General features: G+C 41.6%; 1 protein-coding gene across 1 annotated transcript in view; it reads left to right on the forward strand.

Moving 5' to 3' along the window:
- Window positions 1-245: 245 nt before the first annotated feature.
- radil2a (Ras association and DIL domains 2a) overlaps window positions 246-16,776 on the forward strand; it is a 30,935-nt gene continuing 14,404 nt past the window's right edge. The window contains exons 1-10 of the mRNA XM_062408504.1: window positions 246-829; window positions 2,497-2,835; window positions 3,263-3,498; window positions 5,609-5,937; window positions 8,494-9,189; window positions 9,393-9,430; window positions 9,912-10,081; window positions 10,171-10,283; window positions 13,355-13,574; window positions 13,999-14,171. Coding sequence (XP_062264488.1) covers window positions 705-829; window positions 2,497-2,835; window positions 3,263-3,498; window positions 5,609-5,937; window positions 8,494-9,189; window positions 9,393-9,430; window positions 9,912-10,081; window positions 10,171-10,283; window positions 13,355-13,574; window positions 13,999-14,171 — 2,439 coding nt within the window. The 5' untranslated portion in view covers window positions 246-704. The remainder of the gene's footprint in view (window positions 830-2,496; window positions 2,836-3,262; window positions 3,499-5,608; window positions 5,938-8,493; window positions 9,190-9,392; window positions 9,431-9,911; window positions 10,082-10,170; window positions 10,284-13,354; window positions 13,575-13,998; window positions 14,172-16,776) is intronic.

Raw genomic sequence — 16,776 nt, forward strand, 5'->3', positions numbered from 1 at the left:
CATGGACTTTATCATTTTATTCACTCCATGGGACAACATTTTTTATTTCTGGATGTGTGTATCACTGCTTTAGGGGGCCAAGAACGTTTTGTCCCGGCCCTGGGCCCTCTGTCCGTGCTCGTGTGTGTGGTTGTGTGTGCGTCGTCCCGCCTCTTTGCTGACCACGCGCGTGAAGCCGCAGTGACGTCAGCTGTAGTAGAAGCTCGCGAGCAGGTTCTTTCATTCAGTCCGCTCGCGCTCCCTGAGATAACGGACCTCACCGGTTTACTTATTCACATGTAAATAACGGAGCGGGACGATTGTTTGTTTGTTTTCTCGACCAGGAGGGAACTCGCGGTGGGAGAACATGTCTCCTCTTCCTCCTCTTCCTCCGAACATTCATCTCAGCTTGGATTTTACCTCCAGGAAAACTGTTGTTTAAACCGACCGACCTGTGAGGGAATGTGAGGTTAAACTAGCTCCTTTCAAAACTTCACCAACACATGTAACGTCTTCCTCCTCTTCTCTTCTCGTAAGGACATGGAGACACAATTGGAGTACTTACGCACTTTGTTGTGAATCTGGATATCCCTTTTTCCTCTGGAGGTGGACTCTTCCCATCCCGGGAAGTTCTCATGACTTCACACCGCTAGCTAACGGCGATCAAGGCTATATTCCGCTAATGTGAGCTGTGTTCATGTGTTTGTGTGAGACTGGAAAGCACCATGATTTCAGAGGAGAGAAGCAGCCACGTCAATAAACAAGCCCTGAACCCTGTGGGTTTACTCATCCGCTCCCCGAAGAGACGACTGGCCAAGCTGGGCAGGAAACCCAGCAATGGGTCTGTGCAGTAAGTCTGAGGGTTTCTCTCTGTTTTAAGACGTACATCTGCTTTCTGCTGGCACCGGATAAACACCGTGGAAACACAGTGTATTGTGGTCGTAAGATGTGGTCAGATATTTTCATCTATTTGTCATTTCAGTCATTTTCAGCACTGAATATAAACTCCTGCTATAACCCACATTTACCTCAGAGTTCAATGTGTTTTGCTGTTTCTTGGGTGATTGGCATAAATAAAAGTTTAGAACAAGTCTTAAAATGAAAGTGTCATATTATAATGTGACTCATATGGTGATAATTAACTTGATCTACTTATACGGACATTTCTATATCATCCAACCTATACTTTTAAGATTTTGTCAATTATATCTGAACTGTGAGATGCTTTCTGCTTTGAAATCTCCACATTTCAGAGATGAAAACTGCACCTTTTAGTCTTGGAAATAACATTTTAAAATAAAAACATATCAGAGTCTAAAAATGATGATGCTCTGACCATAAAGTAAAGCTGCAACCAGGAGTCGATTAACCAGTGACAATATTTCTAATCGATTGATCGTTTCAGTCATTTCCGTAACTGAACATTTTCTAGTTAACCCTAAACAATTTAACTATATCATCTTGAGCTGTGGCTGATGTTTGAATGTTTTATAGAAGGGCTGGGTGATGAAATAATATCACCAACACAGGTGCAATATATATATATATATATATCAATGTAATGCTAACTGTGTAAGTGAGGAGTTTTAATTAGCTGTTTGTCAAGTTCATTGAGTTAACCACGACCTTCACTCATAGGAGCAATTTCGGTCTTTAAACCCACAAATACATAATAATGTGATATTTATTGTGATACTAGTAGGAATATTTTTTACCTTGATATCGTTTTGGGCCATTTCTTCCAGGCCTAGTTTCAGCTTTTCAAATGTGAGCATTTGATGTTTACTTTGTCATATCTTGATATTTAACCGACACTGAGCTCAAGCAAACATTTGACTTTTACTTACGTTTTCATAGATCCGTGTCAGTACTTTAAACAGCTTCCTTTTTGTTATTGCTAAATGTTTTAATGTATTTTCTATTTGTTTCTGTATGTTTTTTCTGTGTTATTTGTTCCTACTTAAGTTATGTTTGAAACTTCTTAACTTGATTGTTGCTCATCTTGACCAGGGCTCACTGGCAGAATAGATATTAAATCTTAATAGGACTTTCCTGGTGAAAAACGTCAGGTCTTTTTACAATTTATTGGTCAAATGATTAATTGACTCATTGTAAAATTAGTAATTGATTAATCCAAATATTATTGTTAATTGTAACCCTGATGAATAATTTTTACATCTGGGAAAAAGTGATTGTGTCTACTTGGCAATGAAACTTCATTGATCAGATTAAAACTGGCTGCTTTTATTTGGTGTAAACGGATAATGTTTGGACTGTTGCTTGGTGTTTTCTGATGTATAACAGGCCACATACAAGACAAATAGATAATGAGAAATAATTGTTCAAGCTTTAAGTCACTGTCTGCAGGAAGATACTTGACTAAATTTGAGGGTATGAGCAGTCTGGATGTACAGAACCGACACTTTCGCTGCATGCACAGGCGCGCTGTGTATATCAATGTGTTTATTTTAGGATTTCCACTTAAAAGTGTTCCCTCTCCTCTCTGTTCTGTGTCAGGTCCAACACCTCAGACAACACTGTGCCCTCCACAGAGAGTGTGGGTGTCCGGCAGCCGGCCAAGAGCAAAATCCGCCGCCACAACAACAGGCTCTCGTCTGTTTTTAACTACAGCCCCAACCTGCGGGACAGTGGACGCCGTGACCAGGCGCAGTGCGGCGGGAGCCTTGGCGGAGATCGCCCGGCTGCAGACGACCCAGCTGAGCTGTCCAGCCAAATGTCTGTCCCTGGCATACTGAAGATCTTTGGCAGTGACATCTGTCAGGGGACCCACTACAAGAGCGTGCTGGCCACCACTCAGTCCAGTGCAAAGGAACTGGTGAAGGAGGCCCTGGAGAGGTGAGAGCTCTCACTGTTAAATCATCAATCTGAGGGATATTTTAGATTTCACATGGTGCTGTAAGAAGATAAACTCCACTGGGATCCAGAATCAGTGTAACCACAACGGATTCTGTATTAACTGAATCAATAAAAATCTCCCAATTTTGAAAATAATATTTTTTTTTTTTGAATGTTTGAAAATGTGGAGATGCCACATGGATATCAGGAGTGATTTCCCCTGATTCATGAGTTATTCAAAAACAGAGGGATTTCTTCTGGGGACACTGAATGTCTGTACACATTTTCATGGTGATACATCCTATAGTTTTTTAGATAATTCAGTAAAAAGCTTGGAGGTAAAGTACAAGAGTCGTCATGGCCAAAAACATATTTTATCTTCTATTACATCCCATAGTCCTCCTGACAGTTTTTCTACTTTGTTCAGGTACTGCCTGGAAAAAGAAGACCCCACTGACTATGTTCTCTGCGACGTGATTGGTCAGACGGGCGCAGATAACCACTGGAAGAGGGAGTGTTTTCGTATTGTCGGGGACAACGAGAAGCCCCTGATGCTGCAGTCGCTTTGGAAACCCAAGGAAGGTTTCTCCAGGCGTTTTGAGATCCAGCTGAGAGCGAGTGTTGAAGAGCAAAGCTTGAAGGACAGAGACACAGTCACAGCAGGTACATGCGCCTGCTGGCACCTTCATACTGTAGGACCAGGTTGCTTCATTTATAAACACAAATCTGATAAATTTAAGTGACATGGCTACAAGCCCGGACCCTGAGGTCCTCCTGCCCGGGGTAATCAGTCACTCAGTCTCTGCAGCGGTGGCATGGGGGGGCCTTTATCCTGGTCTCTTATTGCAGGCTATCAGCCCTCATTGTCCCGCTTATCACCAGCCAGACCAGGGGACATGGCAGGCATGTGAGAGAGGTCAGGAGGAAAACAAAAGCTGCGCTGAGGGATAGAGGAGGTCAGCGCGTCCCAACTCTTATCTTTGTTTTATTGGAAGGGCCTATCGTGGCCCCGTGAAGCAGCCCTTCCCACTGAGCTTGTAGCTGCCAGAAAGTGGACCCTCAATGTTATGTTATTCTTTCTATCACGGCTCACTTCCTGCACACTGATGCATGCAACCCCGTTGACTTTAGCACGTTCGGTGTGGTTCTCCCCTTGCAGTCGACCGATCTGCTGCTCCGCTGATACTAGCTTTCAATCAATATTTGCCTTGGTACTGCTAATACAATGGAGCATCCTCCAGATCGCAGCTACCTGAAAACAGCGAAACTCAAATCAGTGCTCCGTTGCTCCCTCAACATAATTTGTTAATTACACATTTAAACAAATTCACTCATTCACTGTTTTGCTAAGAGTTACTGTAGATACTTTAAATTAAATTGATAGACAAACATTGAGATAAAATGATTTGAAGAGTATCTGTGTTCAAAGGTTTCCCTCCTTTTCCTTCTCCTGTCACTGGTCTGTGGATAGTGGTTGAGGGGGGGGGGGGGGGGGGGGGGGGCTGCCCTTTACCTCTGCTGGTTTTCTAGGCCCTCCGCCCGGTGCATCACCCGAGTGCTGAATAATATGGAAAACACCCATTTCCACAGCTGATAAGAGCGGCAGCGCTGCGGTGTGAAGTCGGGCTCTGTGGACATTCCACGGTGCTTAATGGCTCCAAATGAGCTGAACAGTGTTTGTGTTACATCAGTGGCCGACACAGTGGCTGTTGGTATCAGACAGAGGTGGCCACATCTCACTTTCCCCACACATTTCCTCTCTTTCCTCTGCTTGTGTTGCATTTGACTTGGTGCCAGTGCTCTGAACGATTGTGTTCGAGTCATGTTCAATTTTGTGGTCATTTCTGGTCATCATGTTAATGTCTATGGGTCCGTGCTGACAACTGCTGTGGCCTGAGGTTTGATCTCATCCGGTTTCCCAATTGTCCGTCCGTCCCATTTTCCTTAAAGGCCAAGATCAGGTGGTGACATTTTATGTCCAAAGGGTCAAGGGTCAACTTCACTGTGAAATCATAATGTTCTGCACAATCACTTAACTGGCTGCAACTCAGCTCTATAACTCAGCAACAGAAGGGCAGATTGGGAAATGTGCTTTTCTGAGATAATATAATTGGTCAATCTTTTTCAGTATTTTGTCTACATATAGGGCCTTTTACAGTTTTTTTGGTTTTGTTTTTCTCTTGTCTTCTGAGACGTTATTCATCAAACACTGTGACGACAGGTAGAGAACATGGATAGGTTTTAAAAAGAAAATATCTTTATGAGAAAGGATAAAAGATGTCTCAGTGTTTCAGTAAAAAAAAATACACATTAATTGGTTAGATACAAAATATTTTGATTTGTTAATATGTTGATGGTAATACTCCAATAAGTATTCAGAATTAGATATAGGCTTTTCTTTTTTGCAGTACAATCTCACTTGATTATTTTGAAACTGAAAAAAACTTTAAAATGTGATGATTCCCAGACAAGTTTAGAGGATATTTTTTCTATACTTTCTAAGCTGATTAGTAGAAGTTTAATTGTGGCATCTAAAGACTGATTTTGACTCTAAGAAGGAGTGTGAATATTCAGGCTTTCAGGCACTAAAGGTTATTAAGTACCTTGCAGCGCATACTTATCAGCTCCATCTTCAACTCTATTGAGGAGGTCCCTCAGTTTAAAATATAAGCAACTGTTAATTTAAATTGTGGAACGTAGAGAGCAGATTTGTAAGAGGCATCACTCAGAGAGGTCATCATGGTCATAACATGCTGTCCTCTCGTCAACCCAGGTATCAACGCTCAGGCTCGTAAGCTTCAGAAGAGCCGCTCCAGAGTGACCTCTCTGTTTGTGGATGGCAGCGGAGATGATGTGGATAGACTCGGGATCTGGAGGAGCCTGAGTGAGATGGATCTGTCTGCGATGGGGAAAGAGGCCAGCCGGGCCCAGCAGAGTGCACTCAGGGAGGATCCTGAGGCCGAGGCCGACAAGGAGGTGCTGCGACTCGGTATGGAGAAGGAGGAGACCGAGAGCAGTGACGACAACACCACCCAGTACTCCATTCACCCCCCCTTTGACTTCCCGTACTTCCTCCTGCTGCAGGGCTACAGCCATAGACAGGTGAGAGAGAGAGGGAATGAAAATAACTAATTACTAATTTGCTAAATTTACAGAGATGTAAGATGCCAATTTAACAAAGAATCGTCAAAATTGGAGAAACAGACTTATTCTGACTGCTGCTCGTAAAGGCACTAATAAAATATCATCAACATGAATGAAGACTGCTGCATAATCGTCAGTATAGTAACCTGAAATGCACCATACTTCCAATAAAATTTCTATTTAATTGATTCTATATCTATATATAAATATACCTTTTTGTAAATTAAGTCTCAAAAAAGCACAGGGAATTTAATCCTTTTGTATTGTCGCTTCTATCGTTCAATATAACTGGGGACACAATTGACCATCAGTGTTTACTGAGAATGAAATAATCTATATTATTATATTAAATATTTAAAAATGAATGAGTTGTCCACTTTTATATAGTTTATCCTAGAGTAAATTCTTAGTGTAAGGGGAGAACATATAATAGCTGTTATAATGACGTCACTTAAGACCACACAAGGCCTGTCAGTGTGTCTTGGCAGTGTGTGGGCTGGCGGAGGCAAACACAAGCTTAAAAGGTGACAAAGGGTGAAAGACACAACAGGGTGTGAGCATGTTAACGGCTCAACTGGATCCACAAAACGGAAAGAAAAGTGACTTCTACGCAGGACGGGATGTCTGTCGTGATGTCCCAGTGAAAGGACGAGGAACAAGGGACGGAGTGTTCACCATTCAGGCAAAAGGAAACCTGCACAGGACGTTAAAAAGAATGAGATAACCCTGATTAAAGACACACCGGAGAGGCGGATAAGCAACAGGAGCTATTCTTAGAGTACGCTGTGTAAACACAGTCTGTTGGGGTTGTGTTTGTGGGGGAGGAGGCCACTTAAACTGGGGTTCTGTGCTGTAATCGACATACCAAGGTCAGAAAATATGCCTCATTTAAAAACAAAAATATCACCTCAATCTCACGTCCCTGTGGATGTGAGCTGCAATTTGTTTCCACAGCTCATTTTTCTCAGTAAAACCAGTGTGAGGCTGTGGCTTTGGCTCCACTCATTACCAGGAAAAGGAAATGCTCTCTCGCAACGTTGTTTAGTAAATGCTGAGTTTGCAGAACAACTGTATGAGCGGAGCAGGCGTAATCTTGCTTTGTAGCAGTAGGTCAACGCAGAGGGAAAGCAGAGGAACAGGCAGGTTTGCTGTGGTAAAAAAACAGGAAATAAAACTTTTGTGTATTCAGAGCTTCAAAAGTTTGCTTCAGAGACTTTTTCATGACAGATTGACTTGGCCGACATAATACAATGCATGGGGATGCAATCAGTTATTGTTTTTTCCTATTAATATTCTTTTTTCCGACTAATTTTTAATTTATGAAACATACAAATAAATATCAATTATTTCATCCGAACATGATATTTTTTGTTTTATATATGTTGTTTTACATTAAAATGGACACCAAGGAGATTAATGGGACTTTAACTTATATTTGCTATCTTGCATTGAGATTTTATTATCCACCACTGCATGTTAGAAATAACAAACAATGTGGAGACTCTACCTTCACATTCAGGCTGCTGGTATGCTCCTGACCACCGGCTCCACAGGCTGGTTGGGTCTGAGCAGCTTAGTTGACAGTATCATCGCCTGACTAATAGTCTTAATGCAGTGACCCTCAGGTCACGGACATCATCGACGTCTCACTCTTAAGCCCTTCCATTCCTGTCTCGCCGCATGCTGCCTGTGCAGGCAGTGCTTAACACCACCTGCTCCCACTGATGTTCACATGCACACGGCTGGTTCATTTCCAAAATGTTACACAAGGAGGTCAGTCCATCCTACACAGGCTTGAATGAGATTTTAAAAGATTTGGTGATCAGAAAATATATACATGCAACTATTTGAATAATTTAATTATTGTTTATATTGGAAGTAGCAACATTTAAATTTGAGAATAACAGCATCTTTAATGTGTCTTTTGATTCTTCTTAATTAAATTAAATATTTCTGGTTTTTAAATTATAAAAAAAAAGGGTGTCTGGAAAATGTCACTTGGACTCTAGGTAAATAGAAAAAAAACATTTAAAAAATATTTTATATGTTATATATCTAACAATTACCATGACTAACATGTGGTCATTTATTCAATTAAAAGAAGATTAATTGGCAGATAAATCCGCAATAGACAACAAGTCATTCAATAATTTGATTATCCAACTATTTTAATAATCTGTGATTTGTTTTAAATTATTTTTTCAAGCCAACACCCAACAATTGATATATACAGCTAATTTACACGTGAGATTTTATAGCTTTCATTCCAGTACATTCTTGCACACTATTTTAAGGTGTTGATGAGTTGGTCAGAAAAAACAACAGACTTAATGATGTCATCATGTGATTTGATTGTTTAATGTTTTATAGACCAAATGATTAATTCAGAAAATCTGAATGATATTCAGTAAGGCTCATACCTGCCAAGGCCGAGCAATCCTGCACAAATTATTTGTCATAAAAAATAATTAAAGAAAGTGAAATATATATGAATTAAAAAAAATCTTCTTGCAGGATTTTGTCATCTACTTGATGAGTGGGACGACCACCATCTTCGGTTGCTGCAGGGAGCACAGTAATGGTGAGGATGAGGAGAGGCTAAAGGTCGACATCCTTCTCTTTGCTCCTGATGTGTTGCCTCAACACTGCTGTGTCAGACGCTTGGACTCTCACAACCAAACCTCCACTGGGGAGCACAGAAAGACATTGACAATGCTGAAGCCCCTCCACGGTGCTCCTGTGACCAGGAATGGTTTTCTTCTTAAAGAGGAGGTGGAACTGAACCCCGGGGACCTGGTGGGTTTGGGAAAACACTACCTGTTCATGTTCAAGGATCCTACCAGCTCACCTGGATCCCTCCAGACGCCTCCTTGGATGACTAGACTCTGCCCAAACTCTGATACAAAAGCGCCATCCTCTTGTTTCTCGTGTGGCTCCCCCATCGCCACGAAAAGGCTCCAGAGGAAGCCTTTGCCTCCTCGCTGGAGGGACCTGGAGGGCACAGAGGCTCTGCTAAGCTACGAGCTGGAGCAGGAGGAACGAGTCCTACAGGAGATTTTGGAAATGTTGGACCCCAGTGGGAAAGAACCAAAGCTGACTCCTGCTTTCCTGCTGAGCCTCTGCATACAGCACTCAGCCTCCACGTTCGAGCTGACGCACCTTAGGCAGCTGCTGCTCCGGATTGCCAGTCAGATCCAGCTCATCATGTGGGTAAGGATGATTCGCTGCTCTTTCTCTCTGTCACCAGATAGCTTGCCTTTGTTTAAGTGAATAGCAAGTGTTAATGTGTGTGTTTTCGGCCCCATATCCCGAAAGAATGAAGAAGCTATCAAATGTCTCATCAGAGTGGAATGTACATTGAAGTTTACTGGTAAACAACTGCGTGAAATCAATATTTGTGTTCACTCCGTTAGGAGAAGACAAAGGAACTCGCAACCATTCAGCCAGAAAAGTGAGTAGACAACTTAAACACTACTAAGTGTTTTCAGAGTGTGCCAGAAATACATTACAATGAGGAGCCACAGCCTGTGATTATACATGACACTCACAATCTGAATAAAAGAGGAATTAGAGTCTGTGTGTGAATACAGGTTGTAAAGATTTCTGCTGGGTCTTCTCTAAGGAAAGTAGAAGCATCTGAGAGTTTTCTTGTGATCACAATGCTGCTTGGATCAGATTTAGTCCATCTCAGCAGATGAGTGAAGTTACCAAAGGCTAACAAACTCAATCTTCAGTGTCATGCTACATGTATTGGTCTGTAACAGGAAGTGAAAGCGTTGATGTTGATCAAAAAACATGAACTATCAACTCTGTTTCTAGATTTCATCCTCTGATAAAACAGTTCACAGCTGTGAAACGTACATCTGCTTTTAAGATTTCACATTGATCAGATCAAGCATTGATCTCACACCTGGCTGTCTTTTTGACACCAGGAGCTCCGGTGACAGGGAGTCAGATCATCTTCAGCTGCCCAGCACAGAGGAGCTGATCCCAGGTCTGAAGCCCCTGGTGCTGTGGATGGCCAACTCCATTGAACTGCTGCACTTCATCCAGCACGAAGTCCCTCAGCTGCTGCCCTGGAGGCAGGACCATGAGGGCGAAGGTGGGTAAAACATCTGCCCAGATCATAGCTGTTTGACCTGCAGTATGGGTCTACTATTAAGATTAGTATTTCCTTTTATTTTTGGCCAGGTGTGTTGGACTCTGAGATGTCATCCACTCGTACAGCCTGTGAGGAAGCCATGACAGTCGTGGAGGAAGTCATCATGTTCACCTTTCAGCAGTCTGTCTACTATCTAACAAAGGTTGGCTGCCACACATCAATGGAACACCAGTATTATATAGAATTTGTATGTTTTCGGGTAATCTCTCCAGCCCATTCTTGTGAACACAAAAAATGTCATTTAATTTCCTCGTGATTGTGATATTTCAAGTCTGCCTATTGAGAATTTTGACCAGTTGTCACCTGAAGATTTATTGGTGTATGTTGACTAAAACTGCACTGGTTGGAAGAGGCATACAACCCCCTAGAACAGTAATACTAGTTGAAGCAATTAGGTTAAAAAGAGTGTTGGTGTCTTTTAGATATATCGTTTTTTTTAAGGAGTTTGCACGTCAGTCTGACACGTCCACGTTAACCTGCAGGATCTTCAGAACGCTGGTGTCACATGAGTGCAGTGCAGGAAATGAATGCAGCATCTTAGTACCTCTTTACAAAGAATCACAGCTGTGACAGATGATAATAGAAGTTTGTTTAATGTGAAAAAAAAATATTTTGAAAGCCTCATGATCCAAAAAGGAGAGCCTGTATTGGATTGTGGAGGTTTTACAAGTGTTTCTTTCCTCATGAAGTCTTTTTAGCAAAAAAAGGATTGCGGGGGTCGTCTTCTAATCAAGGATGTCCTTTATTATGTTCCATAAGCTGCATGTATACATGCAAGGCACAGCATAAAGTCGCACAACTAACACGTTTCACATCCTTTTGACCTGTAGAATTTGAGTGTCGGTCACATGTGAAGCAGGAAGTCGGACTGTGTAAACACGTTTTCTGTTTCCATTGAGTGAATTCCAGAAAGAAAACACAGAAACAAAATGGAAACAGACTCTCAGTCAGGAAAAGCCTGTGAGATAGTGAGCACAGTATCTTTTCCACCAGGTGGAATATAAACAGAGACAATCCTGTCCCTCCTGGTTACTGAATGGTGGTTTATTGAATATTGTAAACAGAATAATTTGGTAAGAACCACATTTTTTTGGTTGCCACAGCACTGGTTGGAAGAGGCCAGCTATAAAATGCAGTTTCTGCATTTTATAGCTCTGTGCAGGGCTATTTATAGTTTGTTTTGCCACGTGTTTGCTTGCGCTATCATCCGTAAAGTTGTCGGATGATACCTTCTCTTTCAGTCTTTCGTCCGTGTACCCGTAACTCGGAATCTGTTGTGCGTGAGGGCCACCTTCCTACTTGTGTATCATAAATGTCCTACATTGAATTCATTCTGTGGGAAACGCTTCACTGGCACTTGTAAAGAGAGCAAACTGTAGCAAAAATATTGGCTGTCCAGACTTACAGCACCTTTACTATAAATAGACGATATAAGACTTTTTGTTTCACTAAGTTTCAAGGGGGAGTACAAATGTGTGTTGAATCTTTTATTCTTTTAAATACAGACCCCAATGGAAGCATATGATGAAGATAATGGGACCTAAGATAGAGCCCTGGGGTACACCACAGGAGAAAAAATTATGAAAAGTTACTTATCTATACTGATGCTGATCTGGGTTGCAGATATGATTTATGCCATTTAAAGGCCATGCTTACATCTGGACTCACACTCACACGTGGCTCATAAAATGCCGTCTGGTTTCTGTAAAGGCAAGCCAACGTCATAGCACAGACTTGTAACAGCAGAGTGTAGAAACACCACCACCCTGCACTGTGACGGCCTGAGGAAGGGAGGGAAGGAAGCAGGAAAAGTCTATGCTGTTGTTTTAAAAGCTCATTTTTCTATTGCTTGTGCAGCAAAACAGTGAGGGGAATAAAAGCTTTAGTGCCCTTCAGTCAAATCGAGTTTCTTTATGCGGCTTTTTCAGAGGCATAGCATTAATGTATGATCTATTTAAGCTTGATAAGTCACTCAGCTCCAGCTTAGTTAACATATGCTTTAATTTCTCCCTTACTTACAAACATATATGTATCACCTGCATATGTATATGCTTGTGTTTTGTTTTGTGGTAACTGGATAGAAAAACAGGAGAACGATTCGCAGCTACGGGCAGCAACCTGTTTCCCGCGAAGGAAGACAAACTGTCATCAGAGGAACACCCAACAGGGGGGAGGCAGGGGAGGAAGTATAAGGTCTTTCTGTTAATTTCCTGTGGCCTATGACTGAATATTCGTAATGTACACAGGCGGTTTTTTCCACTTCTTCTTTTTCTTTGGGCACAGTTTATTTAAAATTAGAATTAAACTGGGATATAAATGCATCTGCAGATGTTTTTTAAAATACATACATTCTCAGTCTTTCCTCTTATAACCCTCAGCCACTTACTGTCCCGCTGCAGTCTGACTCCATGATAACGGAGCACAGCAGCACCTGTAGATCTCCCTGTAAACTATCAGCCGACCTGTCGCCTCTGGCATGCAGGGTTATTGTCGACTTCATGGCTTCTATCAGTATGTCTGAGGTCATTATCTTACTCATGGTGAGTGAGTTAGAGTGTGTATGTGTACAATCACGGTGATGTCATGAACCTGAAACAATGGCTGAACTGTGTCAGAAGAAGGAGTCGTGATAAGAGCCGGATCTGTGTGAGAGCTGGAAAGGAGCTGAATGTTCAATAAAACAGATTCTGAAGCATGTGTTTGCTGAGCAGTAATGTTTCTCATTTTAATACACACACACAGACACACCCACATTTCAATCACTCAGCTGTTCCCCATTATTATTGTACCAGCCAGGATGCTGTATTTTAATACTCTGTGTGAAAGTATACTGTATTATAATAATTTCATGTACCTAGGGTGAGACCTGCAGTAGTGTAACTTTAATATAGAATCATTCATGTTCCTACAGTTGACCTTTGTGCTGTGAAACAAAAGCTTTCCTGTGAAGTTTCCTGTTTACTCAGTGAATGTTTTCCTCACTGTGACTCAGTATTTCATTATTTTCTCTGTGTAGCAACACTACACAAGATAACTCACTTTATTGTACCCTACTTAATAATATCAGAATTCATGTGAGACTAATGAGCAATATCACTCACAATTAGCATCATCCCCGCTGGATCTCATTGTCCCTCAGCAGTGACGAGGGCGGCAAAAAGCATGTTCCTTAACATCTGAAACCAAATCAAATGTCTTCATCACTCTCCACAGAGCATGTATTCAGCACTGCCTGGCCTGCTGGATGGAAACCCTTTCTCAGAGAGCGGTCAGCTGCGAGTGCCTGACGGACTCGGTGGCATCCTGGAAGTGCTGAAGGAGGCGTTGAAGCTCCTCACAGCTTTCCAGGTGCATCCTGACATCTCATTGCAGATCTGCGCATACCTGTTCTTCTTCATCAACGCGTCGCTGTTCAACGCTCTCATGGAGAGAGGTAAACTCCCTGTCCCAGGAAACTTGCTAGATTTGTTTTCAAAAGTGAAGTCAAAGTGTTTTGATCCCACTCCACGATCAATACTGTACAAATTCTAAATGGATTTAAAGTTGAAAGTGCAAGATGGCAGCGTTCATTTCAAGGATATTTTGACTTCATTTCTGGATAATGGTCGGAAGTGGAGACATACTGTCCATCTTATTTTTAGCGTATCATCATAATCTAAGTTGAGGATGACCAGCAGCTACTAGCATGAAAAAATACCCTTTGTTTTAGAATTAAAATATGTAGAGAACAAACATTTACACCCTCCAATGTTACAGAAGCTGTAACTATTGTTCTTTGTTTTTTTTCCTGAACACCTTCATTTAAACACAAAAAAATATCTATTTCAAGACTAATCTAGGCGCACTTTGTTGTTCAGGATCTGTTGCTGGGTTCTACCAGTGGTCCCGAGGTGTTCAGATTCGGGCCAACCTAGACCTGCTGATGGACTGGAATCAGAGCATCGGACTAGGCGACCTGGCCACTGAGTACTTCCAGAAGCTCTCTGCTGCAGTCAATCTTCTGGCTACACCCAAAGAAACCCTCCTGCAGGTCAGAGGAAGTCCCCTCCTCCTTCCCCTTTTGTCTCACCACAGGGGGGTTTAGCTTTGCAAGTTGAGTCATATTTGCACAGTGCCTGAATGTTTTCATTGTCTTAGAGGTGTCAGCAAAATTAACTTAATATTCTTATTGTGCAAAACTTTCTTTATGTTTTTTTACTTTATCCACAGCAGCATTTTACAGTAACTCAACTTCCTGATAATGTTGACAAATGACACCATACAATCTGTGGAGGCATGTTACTGTTTTATGGTTTTAAAACCACAGTGAGAATTTGCTCATTGATGCTACATGAGGATATAACCTTCAGCAATAGAGCAGGTAAATACACTAAAAGGATGAAATCAAGTCATCATGCTAATAAAGGTTTGGTAATCATTCATCTAAATGAGTATGTAAATAATATATTATCAGCACAAGCCCTTTTTATGGTCACTTAAGACGACAGGAAACACTTGGCCATGAGCTTAAATGACACAGAAATACCTTCAGAATTAAGGCATGTTAAACCTTTAATACCCATCATTTAAGTGTATGGTCAGGAACATCAAATACGACTGCACATCACCTGATCAGCAAGTTTATATTTGCTATCACTAGTGTTTAATCTTCACTATGCAGCCGTAGCTTGCCAACCTACTAACACCTAATCCCTCTTGTCATAGTTACAATGTCAAACTCAAAGTGTACACTCTGTGCCACAGAAGGAAGCTGAGCTCTCACCTGGCTGAGTCATAAAGAGAAACTAGCTCATAAAGCCAGGCAGGTTTAGGGCAGCCGCAGATGACGTGAGCTCCGCCGAATGTTTTTGTGGTGAAGTCACGTGCTGCTCTTGTTTACTGTATGTGTTCCTGAAAGCCTATGTAACCTCACACCAAGCTCAATATCTTAAAAACAGTATATACCACAAAATATATATTTCACATCAGAGATGTCCTGTACAAATGCAGTGAAGGCGTATTCTTCAAGGCATCTTTAATATAATGTATATATTAAAGATCCAGGAATTTGTTCTCACTTGTGAGATAGTGACTTTTTTAAACATTTGCAAGGGAATAATTCATGGATCTATATGAAGAAGTCAGGCATAATTAGGGAAATGATATCAATGAGTGTTTTTAATTTGGTCCAGCTTGATTTAATTAAGAGGAAGAAGGGAAGGAGCTATTTAAATAAGAATTAAGTCCAGCTGCCTTTGTTAAGCACTTAAGGTGCTGTTCTGTCTGGACCTTCAGACTTTCTGTTATAGTTTGTAACCAAAATTACATGTGTGAAAGTTGCCTCTGACCAATGGTACAAACCAGTGGACCTGGATTAAATTGAGCCATGGTTTGATAAGTTTGCAGTGTGAAATATCGTTTTGGATAGTTCAGACATTTCAGAGTGTTGAGAAAGCATTAAACAATAGAAGAAAGAAAAGTAAGAGTTCAGTGTTCACCTCAGAAAATAATGTTTGTGAATTACAAGCATGTTAATATGATGCATTCAAGCTTGTGTGGAACCAAAATAACCATGTCAATGGCAAAGAAAGGGACAAAAAGAAAGGGGGAAATACGTGACCAAAGGTCACGTATTTCATGTCTTTCAGGTATAAAAACAATCTTATAGATCAAGAAATAGGTTTTATATATGAAGCAATTGAATTCAACCACAGAAGCTATTTTAAGTCAAAAGTGATCCTCCTGTCTGGCAGCCCATATTACTGTGTGTAGAGGACCCAGGTCAGGTATGAGGCTTAGATTTTCCCTCCTCTGAGCTCACACCTGTTTTCACTGTATGACTCGCTGCCTTTGTACCACCATTAAAACTTCTGTGGGGGCATTACACATCACTGGCTCACTCAAGACACAGCTGTCGACGGCTGTGTCTCATCTGTTGGTGGGATTGGCTGGTAGCTGGGAGGTAAGTGGTTTAATTTGTCCCTGCCCTGGCATGAGGTCACCCTGTGGCTGTAGCGACTGAGCACACACCCTCTGCAGATTTTTAGTTTTCCATCTGGACTTTTCTGGACCGGGGTGGCTCACTGGCACGATTGCAAATTGCACTGGAGGGATGTGGCGTGGCTTGTTTTGCCAGCAGTTATGGAGAGCACAACAAGTTATTTTAGGAGAAAATAGCTTTCAAACATCGACACTCAGACATAACAAAAAGAGCTGTGTCGAATTTTCTGCTGTTTATAAGCAGTGTCTAAACTTAACCCTCTAATGATTCGAGTGTGGCCTCTGTGTTAGAGGAGAGCGGCAGGGACTAAGCAACATTAACTTATGGTATATGTTGTGTTGTGTGGCACCAGCATGTCTGGGCAAAGTCTTAACTTCCACCAATTCATCTGCAAACAGATTGAATTAACAGTGTCACTTCCGTAATGTTTGTGTTGCAATAATCACATGAATGTCGCCAGCTGAGGACTCACCTGCTTCCTTGTCTTCAGGCTACTTTTACTTAGTCATCAAAAGATCATATTTTGTCTTTCTGAAGTTTGAGCGAAGGCTGCTGTCAGTGAAATAATCAGTGAAAAGTTAAATTAAAGAGCAGAGCAAACACATAAACACAGGAAAGAGCTGTGAAGAAAAGCAGCAGTGAGAAGAGACTGTTT

This window comes from Platichthys flesus, chromosome 16 (assembly GCF_949316205.1).
Source record: "Platichthys flesus chromosome 16, fPlaFle2.1, whole genome shotgun sequence".
Classification (NCBI taxonomy): Eukaryota; Metazoa; Chordata; class Actinopteri; order Pleuronectiformes; family Pleuronectidae; genus Platichthys; species Platichthys flesus.